We start from the raw sequence: 26,686 nt of genomic DNA, 5'->3' as shown, positions 1-26,686 counted from the left end.
GTCATTTCTTAGTTAGTATGGGTAATCTATACCATGCATTTCTTAGTTAGTATGGGTATTTCTATACCATGTAATTTCTTAGTTAGTATGGGTAATCTATACCATGTCATTTCTTAGTTAGTATGGGTATATACCATGTCATTTTCTAGTTAGTATGGTATTCCTATACCATGTCATTTCTTAGTTAGTATGGGTATTCTATACCATGTCATTTCTTAGTAAATATGGGTAATCTATACCATGTCATTTCTTAGTTAGTATGGGTAATCTATACTATGCCATTTCTTAGTAAATATGGGTAATCTATACAATGTCATTTCTTAGTTAGTATGGGTAATCTATACCATGTCATTTCTTGTAAATATGGGTAATCTATACCATGTAATTTCTTAGTAAATATGTAATCTATACCATGTACTTTCTTAGTAAATATGGGTAATCTTTACCATGTATTTCTTAGTAAAATGGGTCATCTATACCATATAATTTCTTAGTAAATATGGGTAATCTATACACCATGTAATTTCTTAGTAATATATGGTAATCTTACCATGTATTTCTTAGTAAAATATGGGTCATATATACTACCAAACCTCCTCGGACTCAAGTCCGAGTTGAGTTCCAAGTCCCTAGTGTAAGTTTCTTTCTCAATGTAATCTGTTACAGTTACTAGTTACCTGTCCAAAATTGTAATCTGATTACATTCAGTTACTTTTACATTACAGCAGTTGCACCATTGGAAGACATAGCTTGGACTGTAGCCTACAAAGCCCATTCCTGCTCTTTTCCCGCGATTCATCAAACACATTTAGTGTGTCATCATAGTGGTCTCTGACTTGTGGTCAGACTCGCTCAGGTGGAACAAATTAAAATGTTTGCCTTTTTTCAATGCTGATTTGAATGTCATTGAGAAAACATCCTTTCTGAATTTAAAAGTAATCTTCGAARTAATCATTTAGTTTTTCAAAAATATCTGTAATCTGATTACAATATTTTATCTTGTAACGTAACGGATTACAGTTGCCATTTATTTGTAATCCCTTACATGTAACAGATTACATGTTATCCGTTACTCCCTAACCCTGCTCACAAGCTACTTTTCATTAGTGTTGTAAGGCTAATTAGATAATACAGCTATGTAACATTTGCTGCTGCAGCTAGTATGTTGAATTATGCAAAATATATTTTTCTGACAACAAAGTCATAACCGGTTGAGTCCATGTCCGAATCACCATTGGTCCGAGTCGGCGTCATGGAAATCTTGACTTGAGTCTGAATTAAGTCTGAGTCTTGTCCTCGAGTACTACAACACTGTTACACTGTATGAATTACTATATGGGGGGGGGGTTCATTAAATCAACCACACCAAGCACCATTTGGTACTAGGTAGTTACCAATTGTGTGCAGAGGTTTTTGAAGCCAAAATGTCCTATTAGACACCAGCTGAAGGCTAGTGAGGACAGTACAGTAAAATAAAGTGCTATAATTCTTCAGACAGCGTGATATGTAGTAAAACAGTGTGYTTCAGTATGTTAATAAGAATATGAATTGCTAGTTAACTGCTCATTTAATCTAGATATACACTAATGTAACCATAATTAAGACCCATAATTTCATCATGGCTGTAATCATTATCTTAGTTAGCTCTTTTTGTAGAGTAAAACATGTATATGATGAGTGCTGCTGAGAGTGTAGAAATTGTTTATCTGATGCAATATATACACTTTATCCTTAGCCWCCCGGAGAAAGTAAAATACGTCCTTCTCCTATCATGGCTTTCTGTTTCCCTGATAACATCAAGATGTTTCCCTCTCCAGTCCAGATACTCAACGTTAGTCATTTCTTATAGACTTTCCTCTTTCCTTCCATCCTGTTGAGGGACGGTACAGACCATAGAAATGGCCCCAAAGCACCTCTGACCACAGCCATTTCTCCTGTTGATGTACAGTCAATATGGCCGCCGCACCGGTCCACCAACCACATATCATTATCTTGAAAGGTAATGTCCATTCTAGCAAATCTATTTCTATGGTATAGACTTCCTGATGCTCCAGTACTGTAGCTATGCCACAACCATCCAAGTTTTCCTCTGCCATTGTAGACAACACACAATAACACCAGACCTCACCGGTACAGACAACACACAATAACACCAGACCTCACCGGTACAGACAACACACAATAACACCAGACCTCACCGGTACAGACAACAAGTGATAACACCAGACCTCACTGGTACAGACAGCACGTGATAACACCAAACCTCACTGGTACAGACAACACGTGATAACACAACCTCATGGTAACAGAACGCACGTGATAACACCAAACCTCACTGTACAGACACTGAACAAAACTACGTTGACCACGTGATAACACCAGACCTCACTGGTACAAGACACACGTGAATAAACCAAACCTCACTGGTTACAGACACAAGTGATAACACCAGACTCACTGGTACAGGACAGCACGTGGATAAACACCAAACCTCACTGGTACAGACAACACGGTGATACACACGACCTCAACCGGTACAGACCACACGTGATAACACAAACCTCACTGGTACAGACAACACGTGACTAACCCAAAGCCTCACTGGGTACAGACAGCACGTGATAACACCAACCTCACTGCGTACAGACAACACGTGATTAACCACCAGAACCTCACTGGTACAGACAGCACGTGATAACACCAGACCTCACTGGTACAGACAACACGTGATACACACCAGACCTCACGGTAAGACAACACGTGATAACACCAAACCTCAACGGTACACGGACAACACGTGATAACACCAGACCTCACCGGTACAGACAACCACGTGATACACACCAGACTTCACCAGTAGTGACCTTCATCAGCATACAGGCAATTCTCATTAGATCAGGATTTAAAAGATGTCGGAGACCAACCATGCAGCTTTGTGTTATTAATCCCAGACTCTCCCTCACCCTCCACTGGTCTAAAGGTGGCCTTTACGTCTAGACTGAAGCTTCTGTAGTCCACCGCTGTGAACTTTGCCTGCTGGTTGCCTGCCTGGTCTTTACGGAGAGAGAAGAAGAAGACAGAGGCCGGATTAAACATTCAAATCAGATGTGAATGAAAAGTGGAGGATCTGAGAAGGAATGCAATTTGGTCGGCAGCGCATTGTGTGTGTGTGTGTGTGTGTGTGTGTGTTGTGTGTGTGTGTGTGTGTGTGTGTGTGTGTGTGTGTGTGTGTGTGTGTGTGTGTGTGAGGGCCGGGTGACATTTCATCAGCAGACCATCAGGATGTCAATCCGCTGGTGAAGGCTCATCTTAGGTTAATATTAATAAAGAATTCCTTTTTCGCCTTCCTCTTCCATCAAGCACTTGGCAGCTGTTGCCTGTTATTACATTTCAGTGGGTGTGAATTGGCGGAAGATGAGCTGGTTGGAGGAGTACAGAGACAGAATGATGGTGAAGGAGAGGACAGAAGGCAGGGATATTGAGGAGGAAGTGAGGGAGGCAAATGAGAGAGGGAGGGACAAACAAAGGAGGAGGTGAGGGGAGAGAGGATGGGAGGGGAGGATGGTGAGGGAGCGCGGAGAGTAAGGGAGGGGGGGGGAGGGGAGGGATTGTGAGGGAAGGAGAGGGATGGTGGAGAGAGGAGAGTAAGGGAGGGAAGAGTGGTGGGATGGTGAGGGTGAGGGAGGAGGGGAGGATTGGTGAGGGAGGAGAGTAAGGAGGGAGGAGGGAGGGCTGGTGAGGGAGGAGATTAAGAGAGGGAGGGATGGTGAGGGAGGGATGGTGAGGAAGGAGAGTAAGAGAGGGATGGTGAGGGAGGGATGGTGAGGAAGGAGAGTAAGAGAGGATGGGGAGGGATGGTGAGGGTCAATCGGTGTGCAGGGTTTCACAAACAAACTAAAGTAGTGGACGAGCTCCTACTGTGAATGGAAACAGGATGATTAGTTGYTACGTCCCAAATGGCACCCTATTCCCTATGTAGTGCACTACTTTTCACCAGGGCCCATATGGAAGCAGTGCACTACATAGGGAATAGGGTGCTATTTGGTATGCTTCCCGCGTCTTTTGTCCGTATCTTGMCAAAGATGATGGATGGAACCATACACTAACAGACTCAGACAAAGGAATTGATGTTCAACGAATGTTCAGTGCTTTATGAGATCATACCTGGTTTCTAATGCTTTCAGTGTTTCATCAAGTCTCTGTAGTGCCTCATGGTCGGAGTTTGCACCTTTGGGACTATTCCATTGGTTCCACTGAGTTAGGCAATCTCATTCAAGAGCAACTATTGTATTTCAATGAAAACAATTATGTTGAACCTGCAAGTGTGTTCCATATACTGTACCACAGRTGAAGTAGATAAAAGATGGAAGCCCTCTTATGGAGGCTCTGCTTTTTCAGGTTTAACAGTGTAGGATGAAGTTGCCCCTAGATGCTGATCTTAGGTCCGTTTTGCATTTTCACCACTAAATCAAATCAAATGTTATTTGTCACATGCACCCCCAATACAACAGGTGTGGACCTTACTGTGAAATGCTTACTTACAAGCCCATAACCAACAATGCAGTTTTAAGAAAATACCTAAAAAAAAGTAAGAGATAAAAATAACAAATAATTAAAGAGCAGCAGTAAATAACAATAGCGGGGCTATATACAGGGGGTACCGGTACAGAGTCAATGTGCTGGGGCACCGGTGTTGAGGTAATTGAGGTAATATGTACATGTAGGTAGAGTTATTAAAGTGACTATGCATAGATAATAACAGAGAGTAGCAGCAGCGTAGAAGAGGGGGTGGGGGCGGGTGGCAATGCAAATAGTCTGGGTAGCCATTTGATTAGATGTTCACTAATGGTTAATGTTAGCATGAGAGGAGGGGAAGCTAATCCTAGATCTGTACCTAGGGGAAACTTTAACCCAGAGCGTAATCAACTGCCACATTCAGAGCAGGTGTGTCTGTTGTGGCATGCTAACGAGCTGCATATTAATTAGCAATCAGTGTCGGGGCTCTTAATAAAAGTCCCCTGTACAGAAAATGCCTCATCCAATAAGTCTTGTAAAGTAATGTAACTGAATCATTTGACCCATTGTGTGATTAGMCATTTTGAGACAATAATTCCTAAATATAAACCTATGGTACAGACTTCCTGATGCAGTCTGCTCTTGATCAACCAGGTTATTATTGTGAACATAATTTGTTATTGATTTACACGGCTAAATAACACATTTTGTTAAAGGTAAATTTGGAATTTGACAAAACGTATTATCCAATCATCGCTGACCTCTGACCCCCAGCTGATTTGYTGACCGCTCCCCCGGACCTGACCAACGCTGCGGCCATGTACCGCGGCCCCGTCTACGCCCTGCATGACGTGTCCGACAAGATACCCATGACCAACTCGCCCCTCCTGGACCCCCTGCCCAACCTGAAGATCAAGGTGTACAACTCCTCTGGCCTGGTCACTCCYTCGGAAGACCTGTCTGACTTTGCCTCCAAGCTGTCCCCTAAGGTCACCCAGTCCCTGCTCGACAGTGAGAACATGAACCTGCGTAACCAGAGCCTGGCTCGGACCCGAGACCCCTCCTGCACCGCCGCAGGATCCTTCAACTCCCAGGGAGGACACCTCATTGTGCCCAACTCAGGTACTCAATCAATCAAATTTATTTTTATCAAGCCCTGTTTCAAGTGTTTGTCACGTGCACTAGTACAGTGAAATGCCTTTTCTTGCTCTTTCCCAAAAATGCAGTAGTACAATAAAACATTTATAAAAAAGTCAAATAGGACAAAGACACACGAGAAATATATCAGAAGAACACTAGAAAGTAAGTAACTATATACAGGGACAGTTTCCAGGGTCAGTAGCTGAAATACAGGGTTCAGTACCAGGGTCAGTAATAGCTAAATACAGGCAGTTCCAGGGTCAGTAGCTAAATACAGGGTCAGTTCCAGGGTCAGTAGCTATATACAGGGACAGTTCCGGTCAGTAGCTAAATACAGGGGTCAGTTCCAGGGTCAGTAAGCTAAATACAGGGTCAGTTAAGGCAGGATACAGTATATAGCTAAATACAGGGTCAGTTCCAGGGTCAGTACCTATATACAGGGACAGTTCCAGGGTCAGTACTATATACAGGGACAGTTCCAGGGTCAGTAGCTAAATACAAGGTCAGTTCCAGGTCAGTACGCTAAATACAGGGTCAGTTCCAGGGTTCAGCGCTAAATACAGGGTCAGTCCAGGGTCAGTGATATATATACAGGTCAGTTCCAGGGTCAGTTGCTATATACAGGGTCAGTTCCAGGGTCAGTCGCTATATACAGGGTCAGTTCCAGGGTCAGTAACTAAATACAGGGACAGTTCCAGGGTCAGTAGCTAAATATACAGGGTCAGTTCCAGGGTCAGTACGCTATACAGGGTCAGTATCAGGGTCAGTACTCAGGGTCAGTAGCTAAATACAGGGTCAGTTCCAGGTCAGTAGCTATAACAGGGTCAGTATCAGGGCAGTACCAGGGTCATAGCTAATACAGGGACAGTTCCAGGGTCAGTAGCTAAATACAGGTCAGTTCCAGGGTCAGTAGCTAAATACAGGGACAGTTCAGGGTCAGTATAGCTAAATACAGAGTCAGTACCAGATCAGTATCAGGGTCAGTTCCAGGGTCAGTAGCTAAATACAGGGACAGTTCCAGGGTCAGTAGCTAAATACAGGGTCAGTTCAGGGTCGTAGCTATACAGGGTCAGTACCAGGGTCGTAGCTATATACAGGGTCAGTTTCCAGGGTCAGTAGTTATATACCGGGTTCAGTTCCATGGTCGGCTGCATACCATATTTACAATATGCAGGGATACTGGAGTGGTTATGGTTAGATATCTATAGAGGTAAGGTGTCTAGGCATCAGAATATATGATCAACTTTTTTACATCAACAGTTAGTGCTTTACAGCATACCCAGCCTAACCCTCAGAGTAAGCGATGCAGAAGGCCAGTGGTACTGTCATTTCTCTGAGCCCAATACTAATGACTGAGTCACACTTCATAACAGGTGGATGTGTAGATACAGGCCAGCCCAGTACAGCTCAGTTCAGTACAGTTTGCCATAAGTGTCAATCAGGCGTACTGTTTTCTGTTGTTCTTTAAGTACTGTAAAATGAAGCTTCTATTCTAGACCTTCTAATGGATCTGGTTTAGGACTCACTATGAGTGTGTGATTATTGTGATTCTATCTTCTCCACATCAAATAGCATAGTGTATAAAGGCCTGTGAGACTCTTGCCCACCACCCTGCCAGCATGCCACCTGCTATTATGCCACGCTGCACCATGCCACCCTGCATCATGCCACCCTGTCATCCATGCCACCCTGCCACATATCACCCTGCCACCCTGCATGCCACCACCCTGCCACCCTGTCATCATGCACTCTGCCATGCACCACCCTGCCATCATGCCACCGTGCCACATCAACACCCTGCCATCATGCCACCCTGCTATGCACCACCCTGTCATCATGCCACTCTGCATGCCACCATGCCACCTGCCATGCCACCACCCTGTCACCCTGCCATCATGCCACCCTGCCATGCCACCACCCTGTCATCATGCACCCTGCCATGCCACCACCCTGCACCTGCCACCTGCCATTATGCCACCCTGCATGCAACCACCTTGCCACTGCCATCGTGCACCCTGTCATCATGCCATCCTCCATGCCACACCCTGCCATCGTGTCACCCCTGTCATCATGCCACCTGCCATCATGCCTCCATGCCGCCCCCTGTCAGTGCCTATTTTCTCTCATTAAGGACACGCTCTCTAACTCTTAGATACCAGTTGAGATACCACTCATCAGTTCATTGACAGTATTTCAGTATTGAATGGACAGTTTGTTGATAGTATAGAGCTTGCCAGCTTGTAGTCCTAAAACCCGGAAATAAGTTACTCTGGTTTGTTCAGGAATTAGGTCTGAGTTAACACGGCTTAGAGAATCTTACACGTATTGTTCTGGGATAACAGCAGTCAGTTAACATGACCTTTATGAATATGAGCCTTTATGTTTGTTCTGAGGTAATAGCAGTCAGTTAACATGACCTTTATGAATTATGAAGCTTTATGTTTTGTTCTGAGGTAATAGCAGTCAGTTAACATGACCTTTATGAATTATGAAGCCTTTATGTTTTGTTCTGAGGTAATAGCAGTCAGTTAACATGACCTTTATGAATATGAAGTCTTTATGTTTTGTTCTGAGGTAAAGCAGTCAGTTAAACATGACTTTATGAATTATGAAGTCTTTATGTTTTGTTCTGAGGTAATAGCAGTCAGTTAACATGACCTTTATGAATAATGAAGCCTTTATGTTTTGTTCTGAGGTAATAGCAGTCAGTTAACATGACCTTTATGAATTATGAAGTCTTTATGTTTTGTTCTGAGGTAATAGCATCTACAGTCTACATGACCTTATGTTTGTTCTGAGGTAATAGCAGTCTACAGTCTACATGACCTTTATGAATTATGAAGCCTTTATGTTTTGTTCTGAGATAATAGCAGTCAGTTAACATGACCTTTATGTTTTGTTCTGAGGTAATAGCAGTCTACAGTCTACATGACCTTTATGAATTATGAAGTTTTTGTGTTTTTGTTATTACATAAATTCTTCAAAATACGCAAAAAGTGACTGATGAAGATTATCTCATAGAACAAAATGTAGAAGATCTCCTAAGCCTGTTTTTACCAAGGACCTTATTTTCAGCGTTTATCCCAAAACGCCATTCATTTTTCTCATAGGCTTTGACCAACGAACCATGGCGGAGTTAGTGCCTACAAAAACACGCCATTACTGTTTCTCTCAGTTCGTTGAGTGTTTCATACTGTATGACTGACAGTTGTTAGTGTTCAGTACTGTATGACTGACAGTTCGTTGAGTGTTTCATACTGTATTGAACTGACGTTCGTTGAGTGTTTCAGTACTGTATTGAACTGACAGTTCGTTGAGTGTTTCAGTACTGTATTGAACTGACAGTTCGTTGAGTGTTTCAGTACTGTATTGAACTGACAGTTCGTTGAGTGTTTCAGTACTGTATTGAACTGACAGTTCGTTGAGTGTTTCAGTACTGATTGAACTGACAGTTCGTTGAGTGTTTCAGTACTGTATTGAACTGACAGTTCGTTGAGTGTTTCAGTACTGTATTGAACTGACAGTTCGTTGAGTGTTTCAGTACTGTATTGAACTGACAGTTCGTTGAGTGTTTCAGTACTGTATTGAACTGACAGTTCGTTGAGTGTTTCAGTACGGTATTGAACTGACAGTTCGTTGAGTGTTTCAGTTATGCAGTTCATTGTATCTTCGAACTGACATCGTTGGTGTTTCAGTACTGTATTGATTGACAGTTCGTTGAGTGTTTCAGTACTGTATGAACTGACAGTTCGTTAGGTGTTTCAGTCTGTATTGAATTGACCAGTTCGTTGAGTGTTATCATTGTATTGACTGGTTAGTACTGTATAGATTGATCGTTCGTATATGTGACTGTTTGTTGAGTGTTTCAGTACTGTATTGAATTGCCAGCGTGTTGACAGAGTTTCAGGTTGGTGATATTGCAGCAGGCTGCATAACTGACTTACCTCCTCTTTGGCACCTGTATGCTATTCTCTGCTCTCAGCAGCTGCAGACAGCAAGGCTGTATGGCACCACCATTCATTCTCAATGCAATGTCAAAACTGCACATAAATCTCTGTGTCAGGAGGAATTCCTCCCCATCCCGAGGTGATGAATGGAAGAGCTAATTCAAAGGGAGTGACGGGTTTGCCAGCAGATGGAGAACATGGCAACCTGTTAATGAATGACATGAAAGCCGATAGCTGGCTGGAGACATGTCAAGCTAATCAGCCACTGTTTCGGAAGCACATTGAGAGGTAACTGTAGCTGACTGAGGTGTAACAGTTGCCATGTTGCCAGTACTGCGTCAGCTCACTGTACCGTAGTAGACTCATTCACGTAGCCTACTATATTGGATGTTATTGATAGTCTGTCCTGATCACTGTACGTAGTAGAGACTCATTCCGTAGCCTACTATTGGATGTTATTGATAGTCTGTCTGATCACTGTACGTAGTAGCCTCATTCACGTAGCCTACTATATTGGATGTTATTGATAGTCTGTCCTGATCACTTTACTGTAGTAGACTCATTCACGTAGCCTACTATATGGATGTTATTGATAGTCTGTCCTGATCACTGTACCGTAGTAGACTCATTCACGTAGCCTACTATATGGATGTTATTGATAGTCTGCCTGATCACTTTACTGTAGTAGACTCATTCACGTAGCTACTATATGATGTTATTGATGTCTGTCCTGATCACGTACGTAGTAGACTCATTCAGTAGCCTACTATATTGGATGTTATTGATAGTCTGTCCTGATCACTTTACTGTAGTAGACTCATTCACGTAGCCTACTATATTGGATGTTATTGATAGTCTGTCCTGATCACTTACTGTAGTAGACTCATTCACGTAGCCTACTATATTGGATGTTATTGATAGTCTGTCCTGATCACTTTACTGTAGTAGACTCATTCACGTAGCCTACTATATTGGATGTTATGATCCTGTCCTGATCACTGTACTGTAGTAGACTCATTCACGTAGCCTACTATATTGGATGTTATTGATAGTCTGTCCTGATCACTGCCGTAGTAGACTCATTACGTAGCCTACTATATTGGATGTTATTGATAGTCTGTCCTGATCACTTTACTGTAGTAGACTCATTCACGTAGCCTACTAAATTGGATGTTATTGATAGTCTGTCCTGATCACTTTACTGTAGTAGACTCATTCACGTAGCCTACTATATTGGATGGTATTGATAGTTCTGTCCTGATCACTTTACGTAGTAGACTCATTCCACGTAGCCTACTATATTGGATGTTATTGATAGTCTGTCCTGATCACTTTACTGTAGTAGACTCATTCACGTAGCCTACTATATTGGATGTTATTGATAGTCTGTCCTGATCACTTTACTGTAGTAGACTCATTCACGTAGCCTACTATATTGGATGTTATTGATAGTCTGTCCTGATCATTACTGTAGTAGACTCATTCACGTAGCCTACTATATTGGATGTTATTGATAGTCTGTCCTGATCACTTTACTGTAGTAGACTCATTCACGTAGCCTACTATATGGATGTTATTGATAGTCTGTCCTGATCACTTACTGTAGTAGACTCATTCACGTAGCTACTATATTGGATGTTATTGATAGTCTGTCCTGATCACTGTACTGTAGTAGACTCATTCACGTAGCCTACTATATTGGATGTTATTGATAGTCTGTCCTGATCACTTTACTGTAGTAGACTCATTCACGAGCCTACTATATTGCATGTTATTGATAGTCTGTCGTGATCATTTACCGTAACATTGTTTCCTGGTCCTGGTTCTGGTCCTGGTTCTTGGTCCTGGTTTTGGTCCTGGTTCTGGTCCTGGTTCTGGTCCTGATTCTGGTCTTGGTTCTGGTCCTGATTCTTAGTCCTGGTTCCAGCCTGGTCCTGATTCTGGTCCTGGTTCCGGTCCTGATTCTGGTCCTGGTTCCGGCCCTGGCCTGGTTCTGGTCCTGATTTTGGTCCTGGTTCCGGTCCTGGTTCTGGTTCCGGTCCTGGTCCTGGTTCTGGTCCTGATTCTGGTCCTGGTTCCGGCCTGTTCTGGTCCTGATTTTGGTCCTGGTTCTGGTCCTGTTTCCGGTCCTTGTCCCTGGTTCTGGTCTTGTTCCGGTCCTGGTCCTTGTCCTGGTTCTGGTCCTGGGGACCCCAAAGGGGTGCACTTGTATTTAAAAAAAATCCTAGCACTAATGCTAACTGCGGCAGATCCCGGCTCATGCTCATTGCAACGGGAGTCCATTTGGGATTCAGACATACATGACTGTGGAATCTTGGGGAGATGAAATACAGTCCACTTATAGAGGGTTCCTAGGGGCTGCCCACGCCTGGGCCATTAGAGTATTAGCTCCGATTAGGGCCAAGGAAATGGGATTGTGGCTTGGAGTTGATTAAACACAATGAATGTGATGATTCAATCCGGTTTGTCCCTTTAGTGTCGTGTTTGAGTTAGTTTTAGTCATGTTATAATGGTAAGTGATAGGCAGTTTGGGAGCTGTTCCCCAGACCTACCTTGGGGACAGAGAAGAGAGAACACTCATTGCGTTACATTCGATGTCCAGTAAYGGGCATAGACAACTGTTCTAGAAYACTTGACATGAGGTTGCTCTGCCTGTGTTGTAACAATGTCGCCTAATTACTACAGTAATAACATTGTTGTGACATAGTATTTGGTTAATTGCTCCTAGTGATGATAAATCAGTTTATAATAGCAATAAGGCTCCTCGGGGGTTTGTGGTATATTGGTTGTTACCACACCCCGACGTGCCTTATTGCTTAAATATATATATATATGTGTTACATTTTGGTGTAAGTACAGTGTTACTACACAGGTTTCAGAGCATCGTAATGTAAAGTGTTACCCAACATGATATGCAGTCATACTTCCACATAAGAGCCTGATCAAGCTGGCCAGCAGTATTGATGTAGGGGTTTAATTGAACCTCTGTTCTCCTGTGCAGCTTTGTCAACACATGCCACAGCCTAGTGTCCTTTCTTCTTGGCTTGAAGTGTTCCTTGTGTTCCCACTCACTGACACTTTAGTTCCCCTTTAGTTGTAGTAAGTGTTTGGCTGGAGGCACAGGGGAACAGTGCAAATGTCACCCTCTGGAGCGCTCCCCACAGCGACGCGGGGAATTAGTGATTGGATGAGAGCCTCACTCCCTGCTGGAGGGACTGAACACAGTAAACAGTCACATTGGAAACAGCCCTGTGTCCAAATGAGTGCAAATCAGACACAGGCTAAAAGCCTGATAAGTGGCTACTTGGACCAAGAGGAGGAACAGTCACATAGGAAACAGCCTTGTGTCCAAATGAGTCCAAATCACAGACACAGGCTAAAAGCCTGATAAGTGGCTACTGGGACCAAGAGGAGGCCTGTTTTGTTGGCCACTTGAGATATTTAATGTGGGGGTGTGGGTATATAGTTGATGTGGATGTGTGCCTCTCACCCAGCCCAGTCTGTGTTGTTTTCAGGAGTACAGCCTGCGGTGTGACTTACTGACCTGACTTGTGCTTTCTCTCTTTCTCCCTCTCCTTCTCTTACTCTCTCTCCCTCTCTATCCTTCTCTCGCTCTCTCTATCTCCTTCTCTCACTCTTTCTCGCTCCCTCTCGCTCCTTTTCTTGCTCTCTCTCTGCGTTCTCGCTCTCTCCACGATCTCGCTCTTTCTCCCCCTCTCTCCGCGTTCTCGCTCTTTCTCCCTTTCCCTCTCTCTTCGTGCTCTCGCTCTCTCTCCCTCCCTCACTCTCCTCCTTCCTCCCTCCCTCCTGCAGGTGTGAGCTTGCTGGTGCCAGCGGGTGCTGTTCCTCAGGGTCGTGTGTATGAGATGTACGTGACGGTGCACAGGAAGGACAGCATGAGGTGAGCTCCATTAGCACAGCAGCAGCACCAGGGCCTTCCTGTCAGCCTATTCTGTCAGCCTGCCTGCCTTCCTATCAGCCTATTCTGTCAGCCTGCCTGCCTTCCTGTCAGCCTGTTCTGTCAGCCTTCCTGCCTGGCTGTTCTGTCAGCCTGCCTGCCTTCCTGCCTGGCTGTTCTGTCAGCCTGCCTGCCTTCCTGCCTGGCTGTTCTGTCAGCCTGCCTGCCTTCCTGCCTAGCTGTTCTGTCAGCCTTCCTGCCTGGCTGTTGTGTCAGCCTGCCTTCCTTCCTTCCTGGCTGTTCTGTCAGCCTGCCTTCCTGGCTGTTCTGTCAGCCTGCCTTCCTGGCTGTTCTGTCAGCCTGCCTCCCTGCCTAGCTGTTCTGTCAGCCTGCCTGCCTTCCTGCCTGGCTGTTCTGTCAGCCTGCCTCCCTGCAGCTTCATACCAGCTAAGCCCCTGTATTCTTACCCACCGCCAATGATACCAGTCCCAGTATTACCCAGATAAAAGACAGATTTTCAGTACCAATCATATTTGAGACATTTTGTACACTACTCAAGAGAAATGTAATAGAAAAGGTGCTGTGTGTATACAGTGCATTCGGAAAATAATCAGACTAGGGGWCTTTTTCCACATTTTGTTACGTTACAGCCTTATTCTAAAATGTATTAAATTGCATGTGTTCCTCACCAATCTACACCCCATAATCACAAACAGAAAACAGAAATGTTTGCAAATGTATTAAAAATAAAAAGCAGATACCGTATTTACATAAATATTCAGACCCTTTGCTATGAGACTTGACATTGAGCTCAGGTGCATCCTAGAGATGTTTCTACAACTTGATTGGTGTCCACCTGTGGTAAATTCAATTGATTGGACATGATTTAGAAAAACACAACTGTCTACAGTGGGTATAGAAAGTCACCACCCCCTTTCAAAATGTTCACCTTTTGTTGCCTTACAGTCTGAAATGAAAACACATTAAATCAGACTTTTTTCTGGCTATATTTACAGACAGTAASCCAGAATATCCAAGTGAAAAGAAAATTCAAAAAAACTCTGAAAATTAACTACAATTAAAAAAGTAAAATACCCTATTTGGATAAGTGAACACCCCCCTGAGTTAATACTTGGTGGAACCACCTTTTGCTTGAATTACAGCCATGAGTCTCTTTGAATACGTCTCTACTAACTTTGCACACCTAGACTGTGCAATATTTGCCCATTCTTCCTTGCAGAATTGTTGAAGCTCAGTCAAATTGTATGGTGACAGCTCATGGACTGTACTCATCAAGTCATTCCACAGATTCTTGATGGGATTTACGTCGGGGATCTGACTAGGCCACTCAAGGACCAGAATCTGTCGGTATTTTGCACTTTCCATTTTCCCTTCTATCTTATCCAGTCCCTGACGAAGAGAAACACCCCACAACAGGGCGCTGCCACCGCCATGCTTTACTGTAGGCATGGTGTTCTTTGGGTGGAAAAATATATTGGGTTTTCGCCAGACATATCGTTTTACGTTCAGGACAAAAAGGTCAATTTTGGTCTCATCTGACCACAGCACCTTTTGCCACTTGGCCTCAGAATCTACAATGTGCTTTTTGGCAAAGCTCAAACGAGACTTGATAGTGGCTTTTTTTGAGGAGTGTTTTTTTTTCTTGCCACCTCTCATAGAGGCCAGATTTGTGGAACGCTTGTGATATTGTGGTCACATGCACACATTGACCAGTCTTTGCCTCCTTCGCAGTCGCCATTGGCTTCTTGGTAGCCTCTCTGATCAGTCTCCTCCTTGCCCGGTCATCCAGGTTGAAGAGACGGCCTAATCTGTACAGGGTCTGGGTGGTGCCATACACCTTAACCACTTCTTAACTGTGCTCTGAGGGATAGACAAAGCCTTTGAAGTATTTGTATATCCATCCCCTGACTTGTGCTTTGAATTGCAGTACTAAGCAGTGGAGTCCTCTATGAACAACTGGTTTTATTCTGAACTAATCAAAGTCACTACAATTGATCACCGATGGAAGCCAATTAGCTTGATTTGTGATCTGGAAGGTGGTTGGTTATGCCTCAGCAAGTTTGCAATCGCAATTCTAAGGGGAGGTTCACTTATCCAAAAAGCGTATTTTACTTGAGTTAAACATTTTTTTTTGAATATTGTGGGTTACTGTGTGTAAATAACGCCGGAAAAAGTCCAATTTTATGTGTTTTCATTTCAGGCTGTAAGGCAACAAAATGTGAACATTTTGAAAGAGGGTGGTGACTTTCTATACCCACTGTAAGGTCCCACAGTTGACAGTGCATGTCTGAGCAAAAACCAAGCCATGAGATCAAAGGAATTGTCCGTAGAGCTCAGAGACAGGATTGTGTCGAGGCAGAGATCTGGGGAAGGGTACCAAAACATTTCTGTAGCATTGAAGATCCTCAAGAACACAGTGGCCTGCGTCATTCTTCAATGGGAAGAAGTTTGGAGCCACCAAGACTCTTCCTAGAGCTGGCCGCCCGGCCAAACTGATGGTCACTCTCACAGAGCTCCAGGGTTCCTCTGTGGAGATGGGAGAACCTTCCAGAAGGACAACCATCTCTGCAGCACTCAACCAATCGGCCTTTAAGCCACTCCTCAGTAAAAGGCACATGACAGCCCGCTTGGAGTTTGCTGAAAGGCACCTAAAGGACTCTGACCATGAGAAACAAGATTCTCTGGTCTGATGAAACCAAGATTGAATTATTTTGCCTGAATGCCAAGCGTCACGTCTGGAGGAAACCTGGCACCATCCCTACGGTGAAGCATGGTGGTGGCAGCATCATGCTGTGGGGATGTTATTCAGTGGCAGGGACTGGGAGACTATTCAGGATCGATGGAAAGATAAACGGAGAAAAGTACAGAGAGATCCTTGATGAAAACCTGCTCCAGAGCGATAAGGACCTCAGACTGGGGCAAAGGTTCACCTCCTGGACAGAACCTTAGTCTATCTCCTGTTTCTGTAGTGAGACAGACAGCTTGATATACCAGTACACCACCTGGACAGGATGCTAGTCTATCTCCTGTTTCTGTAGTGAGACAGACAGCTTGATGTACCAGTACACCTCCAGTCCCTCAGACCTGGGTGAAGGTTCCCTTTACAACAGGACAACGACCCTAAGCACACAGCCAAGACAACGCAGGAGTGGCTTCAGGACAAGTCTCTGAATGTCCTTGAGTGGCCCAGCCAGAGCCCAGACTTGAACCTGGTCAAACATCTCTAGAGAGACCTGAAAATAGCTGTGCAGCGACGCTCCCCATCCAACCTGACAGATCTTGAGAGGATTTGCAGAGAAGAATAGGAGAACCTCCCCMAATACACGTGTGCCAAGCTTGTAGCGTCATACCCAAGAAGACTTGAGGCTCGCTGCCAAATGTGCTTCAAAAAATTACTGAGTAAATACTTATGTTAATGTGATATTTCTGTTTTTTGTTTGTTTTTTTGCTTTGTCATTATGGGGTAATGTGTGTAGATGAGGGGGAAAAACGAATTAATCCATTTTAGAATAAGTTTGTAACATAACAAAATTAGGAAAAACTCAAGGGGTCTGAATACTTTCCGAATGCACTGTACTTCGGTAACCAAAGGACATTCACATATCTACAAACATCAGTTGAGGTTCTGTTAAAAAAAAAGTTTACTACACTGACAATACATTTTGCCCTGAATGGGGAGGATTTTAAAATCTCTCYCTCTCTCTCCTTCTCTCGCTCTCTAGGCCACCGGTAGAGGATGTTCAGACAGTGTTGAGCCCCGTGGTGAGCTGTGGTCCCCCAGGGGCCCTCCTGACCCGCCCAGTCATCCTCACCATTCATCACTGTGCCGAGGCCGACGGAGACGTCTGGCAGATCCAGTTGAAGAACCAGCTGCATCAGGGCCAATGGGAGGTGAGAACRCTAGTAATGGTCAGGCTTAGGTATAAGTCACAGGTCATGTTCCCCTGCTCAGACGTATGCCAGGTTTTACAATACGTATCAGCTAACCACATGTATCAGCAATCTGGTGCCTGACTGCACAGTCGATGACATCGCACGCCACCATTGGTTGATGCATGCAACGTCTGAGCAGGGGATCACAACCTATAGCTGAGAGGGTGGGACTAGTCATTGAAGAATACAACTGAAATATTCATGCTTGCAAAAGCCAGAAAAATGTTTTTGGGCATGAAGCTTTGTCAGATGAAATATACCATAAATGTGTATACTTTACCTGCTGTTGACAAGGAAGTCATAGTGTTGAATTGTATACAGAAGATATAGTCTGGAGGAACAGGCATGTCTCCTGGGTAAGAGGAACTGCAGAGGTCCCCCATGCCAATATCGACATAAAGACAGGCTGCTTCCCAAATAGCATCCTCTTCCATACTGGCTCTGGTCAAAGGTAGGGGACTATACAGGCTCTGGTCAAAGGTAGGGGACTATACAGGCTCTGGTCAAAGGTAGGGGACTATACAGGGTACCATTTGGGATGCAGACACATGCTTGTAGAATGGGATAAGTGTAGTGATGGCAGGGGAAGAAGACAGACTGGGCCACGCTTGGCAGGGCTCTGTAAACACAGCACCCAAACTCAATTAGACCAGCAGGATGGTTGAAAAACTGTTAGCACAAGGAATTTGCTCCAGTTCCACCCCTCCACCCCTCTGTTTCATCCCTCCGTTCCATCCCTTCCTCTGTTCCATCTCTCACTCCCTCTGTTCCATCCCTCCCTCTGTTGTATCCCTCTGTTCCATCCCTTCCTCTGTTCCTTCTCTCACTCCCTCTGTTCCATCCCTCCCTCTGTTCCACCCTTCCCTCCTTTCCCTCCCTCCGTCCGTTCTCTCCCTCCCTCCATTCCCTCCCTCCCTCTGTCCCATCTCTCCCTTCTCCCTCCCTCTGTTCCATGTCTTCCTCCCTCCCTCTGTCCCATCTCTCCCCTTCCTCCTTCCCTCTGTCCATGTCTTCCTCCCTCCCTCCGTTCCATGTCTTCCTCCCTCCCTCCGTTCCCTCCCTCCTTTCCCTCCCTATGTTCCATCATCCATCCCTCGCTCGCTCCCTCTCCCTTTCTTTCCATTCCCCCTTCCCTCCCTCCCTCTGTTCCATCCCTTTCTCCCTCCCTCTGTTCCATCCCTTCCTTCTCTCTTCCTCCCTCCCTGTGTTCCGTCCCTCCCTCCGTTCCCTTCCTATGTTCCATCCCCCCTCTGTTCCATCCATCTCTCCCTTCCCTCCCTCCCCCTTCTCTCCATCCTCCGCTCTGTTCCATCCATCCCTCCCTCTGTTCCATCCATCCCTCCCTCTGTTCCATCCCGCCCTCCCTCTGCTCCATCCCTCCCTCCCTCCTTCTCTCCTTCCCTCCCTCTCTCACAGCGTGAGCAGACTACCTCTGAGGAGTGGGGTGTGTGTGATAGAGGCCCACCCGGTCCTGTATTGGTGGTGTGTTTGTACTGTTTGTGATAAGACTGTCTGCAGGCGTCACGTTGTTATCGCACAGAACACAATGTCTGCCCACAATTATGCATGCAGTATGTGTGTGGTGGTGCTTAGGTTTATTGAGCCACAGATCAGAATGCAATCCATAGAGTTGGACACAGCCATAGAGTTGGACACAGCCTGTCAGCTATATTCTGGGAAAAATCACAGCTGTGGTTAGAAGCAATAACTGATTCACACAATATGGTTTCTACAACCTCGTATTGATACGGCTCATCAAAAGGCACATAACTCCAAATAAGGTGTGATTTGGAGCTCAATAGTCATTTCAGAAAAAGGACCTGAGTTGATTCATAATAATGTGTCCTCTTCCATACCAGACTATAGCTATATCATCCTTCAGAAGGTGACGGGGGTGGAAAGGAGCAACAACTCCGATACAAAAGTCAAATGGAAAAAGACAACTTAAGGGCTCGATTCAATCCGTATCGCAGACAATCTGCGGTATAGCTCAATTGAAATGTAAAGAGACTATTCAGGATCAATGAAAGATGAAAGGAGCAAAGTACAGAGAGATCCTTGATGAAAACCTGCTCCAGTGGCGATCCAGACCTCAGACTGGGACGAAGGTTCACCCCCTGGACAGGATGCTAGGCTATCTCCTGTTTCTGTAGTGAGACAGACAGCTTGATGTACCAGTACACCTCCTGGACAGGATGCTAGTCTATCTCCTGTTTCTGTAGTGAGAGAACAGCTTGATGTAACAGTACACCTCCTGGATAGGACACTGTCATCTCCTGTTTCTGTAGTGAGACAGACAGCTTGATGTACCAGTACACCTCCTGGACAGGACGCTAGTCTATCTCCTTTCTGTAGTGAGACAGACAGCTTGATACCAGTACACCCCCTGGACAGGACTCTAGTCTATCTCCTGTTTCTGTAGTGAGACAGACAGCTTGATGTACCAGTACACCCCCTGGACAGGACTCTAGTCTATCTCCTGTTTCTGTAGTGAGACAGACAGCTTGATGTACCAGTACACCCTCCTGGACAGGCATGCTAGTCTATCTCCTGTTTCTGTAGTGAGACAGACAGCTTGATGTTACCAGTATACCTCCTGGACAGGACGCTAGTCTATCTCCTGTTTCTGTAGTGAGACAGACAGCTTGATGTACCAGTACACCTCCTGGACAGCATGCTAGTCTATCGCTGGACCTTTATGCTTAATTTTTACTATACGTTTTAATACCACATCAGTACCACGAGAATTCTGAAGGCGTTAGAATCCCTACATATCCGTGCTTCAACCCATTGGTTAATTGTAGTCTAAATGGAAGTGAACAGTCGTCCAGTCTAGCCTTCAATGCAGTACTGTACCCCACCCTTTGCCTTGCTATTCTCTCATTATATGACTGGTGCTGTCTCTGAGGTCCTATTAAAGAGGCTAAAGACCAGCTTTAATGTTGCTGTTATACTGTTTAACGGCCAAGCTTACTGCCAACCCTTTTAATTCATTTTTTTCTCCCCTCATAATAGCAGGAAAATGAATGTTTGTGTGTGGCTGGTGTACTGTAGGCACCAGGATAAGGATTATAGATAAAATAAGGTAGAGGATCACAGTGTGGGTAAACAGAGTTATGGAACAAGAAAGAGGAGACTTAGAGGAGAGGTCAGACTTGGCCAGTGTGTGCTGTTTGTACACACACACACACACACACACACAAACCATGCTGTATGGACACTCTCATCATACAATAACCGTGTGTGTGTGTGTCCCTTTCAGGACGTGGTAGTGGTCGGGGAGGAGAACTTCACCACACCCTGCTATATCCAGATGGATGAGGAGGCATGTCATCTACTGACAGAGACCCTGGGGACCTACTGCCTGGTGGGCCAGTCTGTCAGCAAGGCTGCCGCCAAGCGCCTCAAACTGGCCATCTTCGGCCCTGTGTCAAGCACCACCCTGGAGTACCACATTAGAGTCTACTGTCTGGACGACACCCAGGACGCACTCAAGGTACGGGGGTGGGGGGGCGGGGGCAGCGTTAAGATAGCCTGACACCTTGGGACTCCTTGGGACTGCTAATATGGACACCGTACACAACGCACACCAATGAAGTCATACTTTCTTTCGCTTACCTGTGCACCCCGCTCGTTCACTCACTCACTCACCCACTTTTTAAGCAATGCTCTTTCCCACAAATGTTTCAACATTTCAAGGGAGGATAGTTTGAAAACAAAATGTTAGGTTGGTGTTTTTAATGATATGTCAAAGTAACTTTAATTGGTCTTGCTTTCAAAGGGAATTTTATAGTTGGTGTGTTGGAGGATGAGGAGGCGACGGAGTCGATTGATATTCTTATACTGCAGTAGTTGTTGAAGGAGTAGGCGGAGTCGATTGATATTCTCATACTGCAGTAGTTGTTGAAGGAGGTGGCGGAGTCGATTGATATTCTCATACTGCAGTAGTTGTTGAAGGAGTAGGCGGAGTCGATATGTATTCTTATACTGCAGTAGTTGTTGAAGGAGTAGGCGGAGTCGATTGATATTATTTTACTGCAGTAGTTGTTGAAGGATGAGGAAGAGGCGGAGTCGATATGTATTCTTATATTGCAGTAGTTGTTGAAGGAGTAGGCGGAGTCGATTGATATTATTTTACTGCAGTAGTTGTTAAAGGATGAGGAATAGGCGGAGTCGATATGTATTCTTATACTGCAGTAGTTGTTGAAGGAGGAGGCGGAGTCGATTGAAATTCTTATACTGCAGTAGTTGTTGAAGGAGGAGGCGGAGTCGATTGTGATATTTTTTTGTGTGGTTTTAGCTCTTTACTCCAGCACTTTGAATTTAAAATGATACAAAGACCATGCGGTTAAATTGCAGACTGTCATCTTTAAGTGAGGGTATTTCATCCTTATCGGGAACTGTTTAGAAATTTAAGAGACCAAAAGTATTTGGACAAAATCACTTATATGTGTATTAAAGAAGTTAAAAGGTTAGTATTTGGTCCCATAATGCACAATGACTACATCAAGATAGTGACTCTACAAACGTGTTGGATGCATTTGCTGTTTGTTATGGTTGTTGTTTCAGGTATTTGTTTGCCAATAGAAATGAATTGTAAATAATGTATGTAATTTTGGAGTCACTTTTGTTGTAAATGAGAAAACAGTATGTTTCTAAACACTTCATATTCATGTGGATGCTGCCATGATTACGGAAAATCCTGAACGAATTGTGAATAATGATGAGTGAGAAATAGGGGCATAAATATCATAGCCCCCCCCCCCCCCCATTTTTTTTTTTTTTTACTAACCTCTGCTGCTATTGTAATGGTCAGAGGTTAGGGGTTGTTATACAGTATTTGTGCTAGTAACATTCTCACAAACATTTCAATTTAGATTTTATAGGGCCCGTTCCAAATGGCACCCATTCCCAATATAGTGTCCTACTTTTGACTAGGGCCCATAGGGATCTGGATAAAAATAGTGCACTAGTACATAGGAAATAGGAGTCATTTGAACCACATCCATTGTCTATATTAACTAGTCTGGTGTAAAGAAGGGTACTAAAAGGTCCACAATAGACTGCAAATACTGTACAGCGACTGCTTTCTTGATGTTCAATACTTACAAAGTCATTATTAGAATGTCACCCCATCCTTCAACAACTACCGCAGAGTAAGAATTTCAATGACTCCGCCTCTCCCTCCTCCTTCAACAACTACTGCGGTAAAAGAATACATATCGACTCCGCCTCTTCCTCATCCTTCAACAACTACTGCAGTATAAGAAAACCAATTGACTCCGCTCTCCCTCCTCCTTCAACAACTACTGCGGTATAAGAATACATATCGACTCCGCCTCTTCATCATCCTTCAACAACTACTGCAGTATAAGAATATCAATTGACTCCGCCTCTCCCTCCTCCTTCAACAACTACTGCGGTATAAGAATACATATCGACTCCGCCTCTTCCTCATCCTTCAACAACTACTGCAGTTTAAGAATATCAATTGACTCCGCCTCTCCCTCCTCCATCAACAACTACTGCAGTTTAAGAATATCAATTGACTCCGCCTCTCCCTCCCCTTCAACCACTACTGCAGTATAAGAATTTCAATCGACTCCGCCTCCTCCTTCAACAACTACTGCAGTATAAGAATTTTCAATCGACTCCGCTCCTCCTTCAACAACTACTGCAGTATAAGAATATCAATCGACTCCGCCTCCTCCTTCAACAACTACTGCAGTATAAGAATATCAATCGACTCCGCCTACTCCCAACAACTACTGCAGTATAAGAATTTCAATCGACTCCGCCTCCTCCTTCAACAACTACTGCAGTATAAGAATTTCAATCGACTCCGCCTCCTCCTTCAACAACTACTGCAGTATAAGAATTTCAATCGACTCCGCCTACTCCTTCAACAACTACTGCAGTATAAGATATCAATCGACTCCGCCTACTCCTTCAACAACTACTGCAGTATAAGAATTTCAATCGACTCCGCCTCCTCCTTCAACAACTACTGCAGTATAAGAATAATATCGACTCCGCCTCTTCTCATCCTTTAACAACTACTGCAGTAAATAATATCAATCGACTCCGCCTACTCCTTCAACAACTACTGCAGTATAAGAATTTCAATCGACTCCGCCTCCTCCTTCAACAACTACTGCAGTATAAGAATATCAATCGACTCCGCCTCCTCCTTCAACAACTACTGCAGTATAAGAATTTCAATCGACTCCGCCTCCTCCTTCAACAACTACTGCAGTATAAGAATATCAATCGACTCCGCCTACTCTTCAACAACTACTGCAGTATAAGAATTTCAATTGACTCCGCCTCTTCCTTCAACAACTACGCAGTATAAGAATATCAATCGACTCCGCCTCCTCCTTGAACAACTACTGCAGTATAATAATTTCAATCGACTCCGCCTCTTCCTTCAACAACTACTGCAGTATAAGAATATCAATCGACTCCGCCTCCTCCTTCAACAACTACTGCAGTATAAGAATTTCAATCGACTCCGCCTCCTCCTTCAACAACTACTGCAGTATAAGAATTTCAATCGACTCCGCCTCCTCCTTCAACAACTACTGCAGTATAAGAATTTCAATCGACTCCGCCTCCTCCTTCAACAACTACTGCAGTATAAGAATACATATCGACTCCGCCTATTCCTCATCCTTTAACAACTACTGCAGTAAAATAATATCAATCGACTCCGCCTACTCCTTCAACAACTACTGCAATATAAGAATACATATCGACTCCGCCTCTTCCTCATCCTTCAACAACTACTGCAGTAAAATAATATCAATCGACTCCGCCTACTCCTTCAACAACTACTGCAGTATAAGAATACATATCGACTCCGCCTACTCCTTCAACAACTACTGCAGTATAGAATATCAATCGACTCCGCCACCTCCTTCAACAACTACTGCAGTATGAGAATATCAATCGACTCCGCCTACTCCTTCAACAACTACTGCAGTATAAGAATATCAATCGACTCCGTCGCCTCCTCATCTCCAACACACCAACTATAAAATTCCCTTTGAAAGCAAGACCAATTAAAGTTACTTTGACATATCATTAAAAACACCAACCTAACATTTTGTTTTCAAACTATCCTCCCTTGAAATGTTGAAACATTGTGGGAAAGAGCATTGCTTAAAAAGTGGGTGAGTGAGTGAGTGAACGAGCGGGGTGCACAGGTAAGCGAAAGAAAGTATGACTCTCATTGGTGTGCGTTGTGTACGGTGTCCATATTAGCAGTCCCAAGGAGTCCCAAGGTGTCAGGCTATCTTTCCGCTTACCTGTGCACCCCGCTCGTTCACTCACTCACTCACCACTTTTAAGCAATGCTCTTTCCACAAATGTTTCAACATTTCAAGGGAGGATAGTTGAAAACAAAATGTTAGGTTGGTTTTTAATGATATGTCAAAGTAACTTTAATTGGTCTTGCTTTCAAAGGGAATTTTTTATAGTTGGTGTTGTTGGAGGATGAGGAGGCGACGGAGTCGATTGATATTCTTATACTGCAAGTGTGTTGAAGGAGTTAGGCGGAGTCGATTGATATTCTCATACTGCAGTAGTTGTTGAAGGAGGTGGCGGAGTCGATTGATATTCTCATACTGCAGTAGTTGTTGAAGAGTAGGCGAGTCGATATGTATTCTTATACTGCAGTAGTTGTTGAAGGAGTAGGCGGAGTCGATTGATATTATTTACTGCAGTAGTTGTTGAAGGATGAGGAAAGGCGGAGTCGATATGTATTCTATATTGCAGTAGTTGTTGAAGGAGTAGGCGGAGTCGATTGATATTATTTTACTGCAGTAGTTGTTAAAGGATGAGGAATAGGCGGAGTCGATATGTTTCTTATACTGCAGTAGTTGTTGAAGGAGGAGGCGGAGTCGATTGAAATTCTTATACTGCAGTAGTTGTTGAAGGAGGAGGCGGAGTCGATTGAAATTCTTATACTGCAGTAGTTGTGAGGAGGAGGCGGAGTCGATTGAAATTCTATACTGCGAGTGTTGTTGAAGGAGGAGGCGGAGTCGATTGATATTCTTATACTGCAGTAGTTGTTGAAGGAAGAGGCGAGTCGAATGAAATTATTATACTGCAGTAGTTGTTCAAGGAGGAGGCGGAGTCGATTGATATTCTTATACTGCAGTAGTGTTGAAGGAAGAGGCGGAGTCAATTGAAATTCTTATACTGCAGTAGTTGTTGAAGGAGTAGCGGAGTCGATTGATATCTTATTACTGCAGTAGTTGTTGAAGGAGAGGCGGAGTCGATTGAATTCTTATACTGCAGTAGTTGTTTGAGGAGGAGGCGGAGTCGATTGATTTCTTATACTGCCAGTAGTGTTGAAGGAGGAGGCGGGTCGATTGAAATTCTTATACTGCAGTAGTTGTTGAAGGAGTAGGCGGAGTCGATTGATATTATTTTACTGCAGTAGTTGTTAAAGGATGAGGAAGGGCGGAGTCGATATGTATTCTTATACTGCAGTAGTTGTTGAAGGAGGAGGCGGAGTCGATTGAAATTCTTATACTGCAGTAGTTGTTGAAAGAGTAGGCGGAGTTGATTGATATTCTTATCTGCAGTAGTTGTGAAGGAGTAGGCGGAGTCGATTGAAATTCTTATACTGCAGTAGTTGTTGAAGGAGGAGGCGGAGTCGATTGAAATTCTTATACTGAGTAGTTGTTGAAGAGGAGGCGAGTCGACTTGAATTCTTATACTGCAGTAGTTGTTGAAGGAGTTAGGCGGAGTCGTTGTTTCTTATACTGCAGTAGTTGTTGAAGGAGGAGGCGGAGTCGATTGATATTCTTATACTGCAGTAGTTGTTGAAGAGGAGAGCGGAGTCGATTGAAATTCTATACTGCAGTAGTTGTTAAGAGGAGCGGAGTCGATTGAAATTCTTATACTGCAGTAGTTGTTGAGGAGGAAGGAGAGGCGGAGTCAATTGATATTCTTAAACTGCAGTAGTTGTTGATGGAGAGGGGAGAGGCGGAGTCAATTGATATTCTTAAACTGCAGTAGTTGTTGAAGGATGAGGAAGAGGCGGAGTCGATATGTATTCTTATACCGCAGTAGTTGTTGAAGGAGGAGGAGAGGCGGGTCAATTGATATTCTTATACTGCAGTAGTGTTGAAGGATGATGAAGAGGCGGAGTCGATATGTATCTTATACCGCAGTAGTTGTTGAAGGAGGAGGGAGAGGCGAGTCAATTTGGTTTTCTTAT

The 26,686-nt window shown here is 44.2% G+C and overlaps 1 protein-coding gene across 1 annotated transcript in view; it reads left to right on the top strand.

Moving 5' to 3' along the window:
* Positions 1–26,686, top strand: part of unc5ca (unc-5 netrin receptor Ca) — a 160,252-nt gene that overhangs the window by 104,780 nt on the left and 28,786 nt on the right. The window contains 4 exon segments of the mRNA XM_024147511.2: positions 5,290–5,637; positions 13,416–13,503; positions 17,244–17,412; positions 20,717–20,950. Of these exon segments, the coding sequence (XP_024003279.2) occupies positions 5,290–5,637; positions 13,416–13,503; positions 17,244–17,412; positions 20,717–20,950 (839 nt within the window).

The sequence above is a fragment of the Salvelinus sp. IW2-2015 genome, linkage group LG15 (genome assembly GCF_002910315.2).
Source record: "Salvelinus sp. IW2-2015 linkage group LG15, ASM291031v2, whole genome shotgun sequence".
NCBI lineage: Eukaryota > Metazoa > Chordata > Actinopteri > Salmoniformes > Salmonidae > Salvelinus > Salvelinus sp. IW2-2015.
This window is presented reverse-complemented; position numbering and strand designations above follow the sequence as displayed.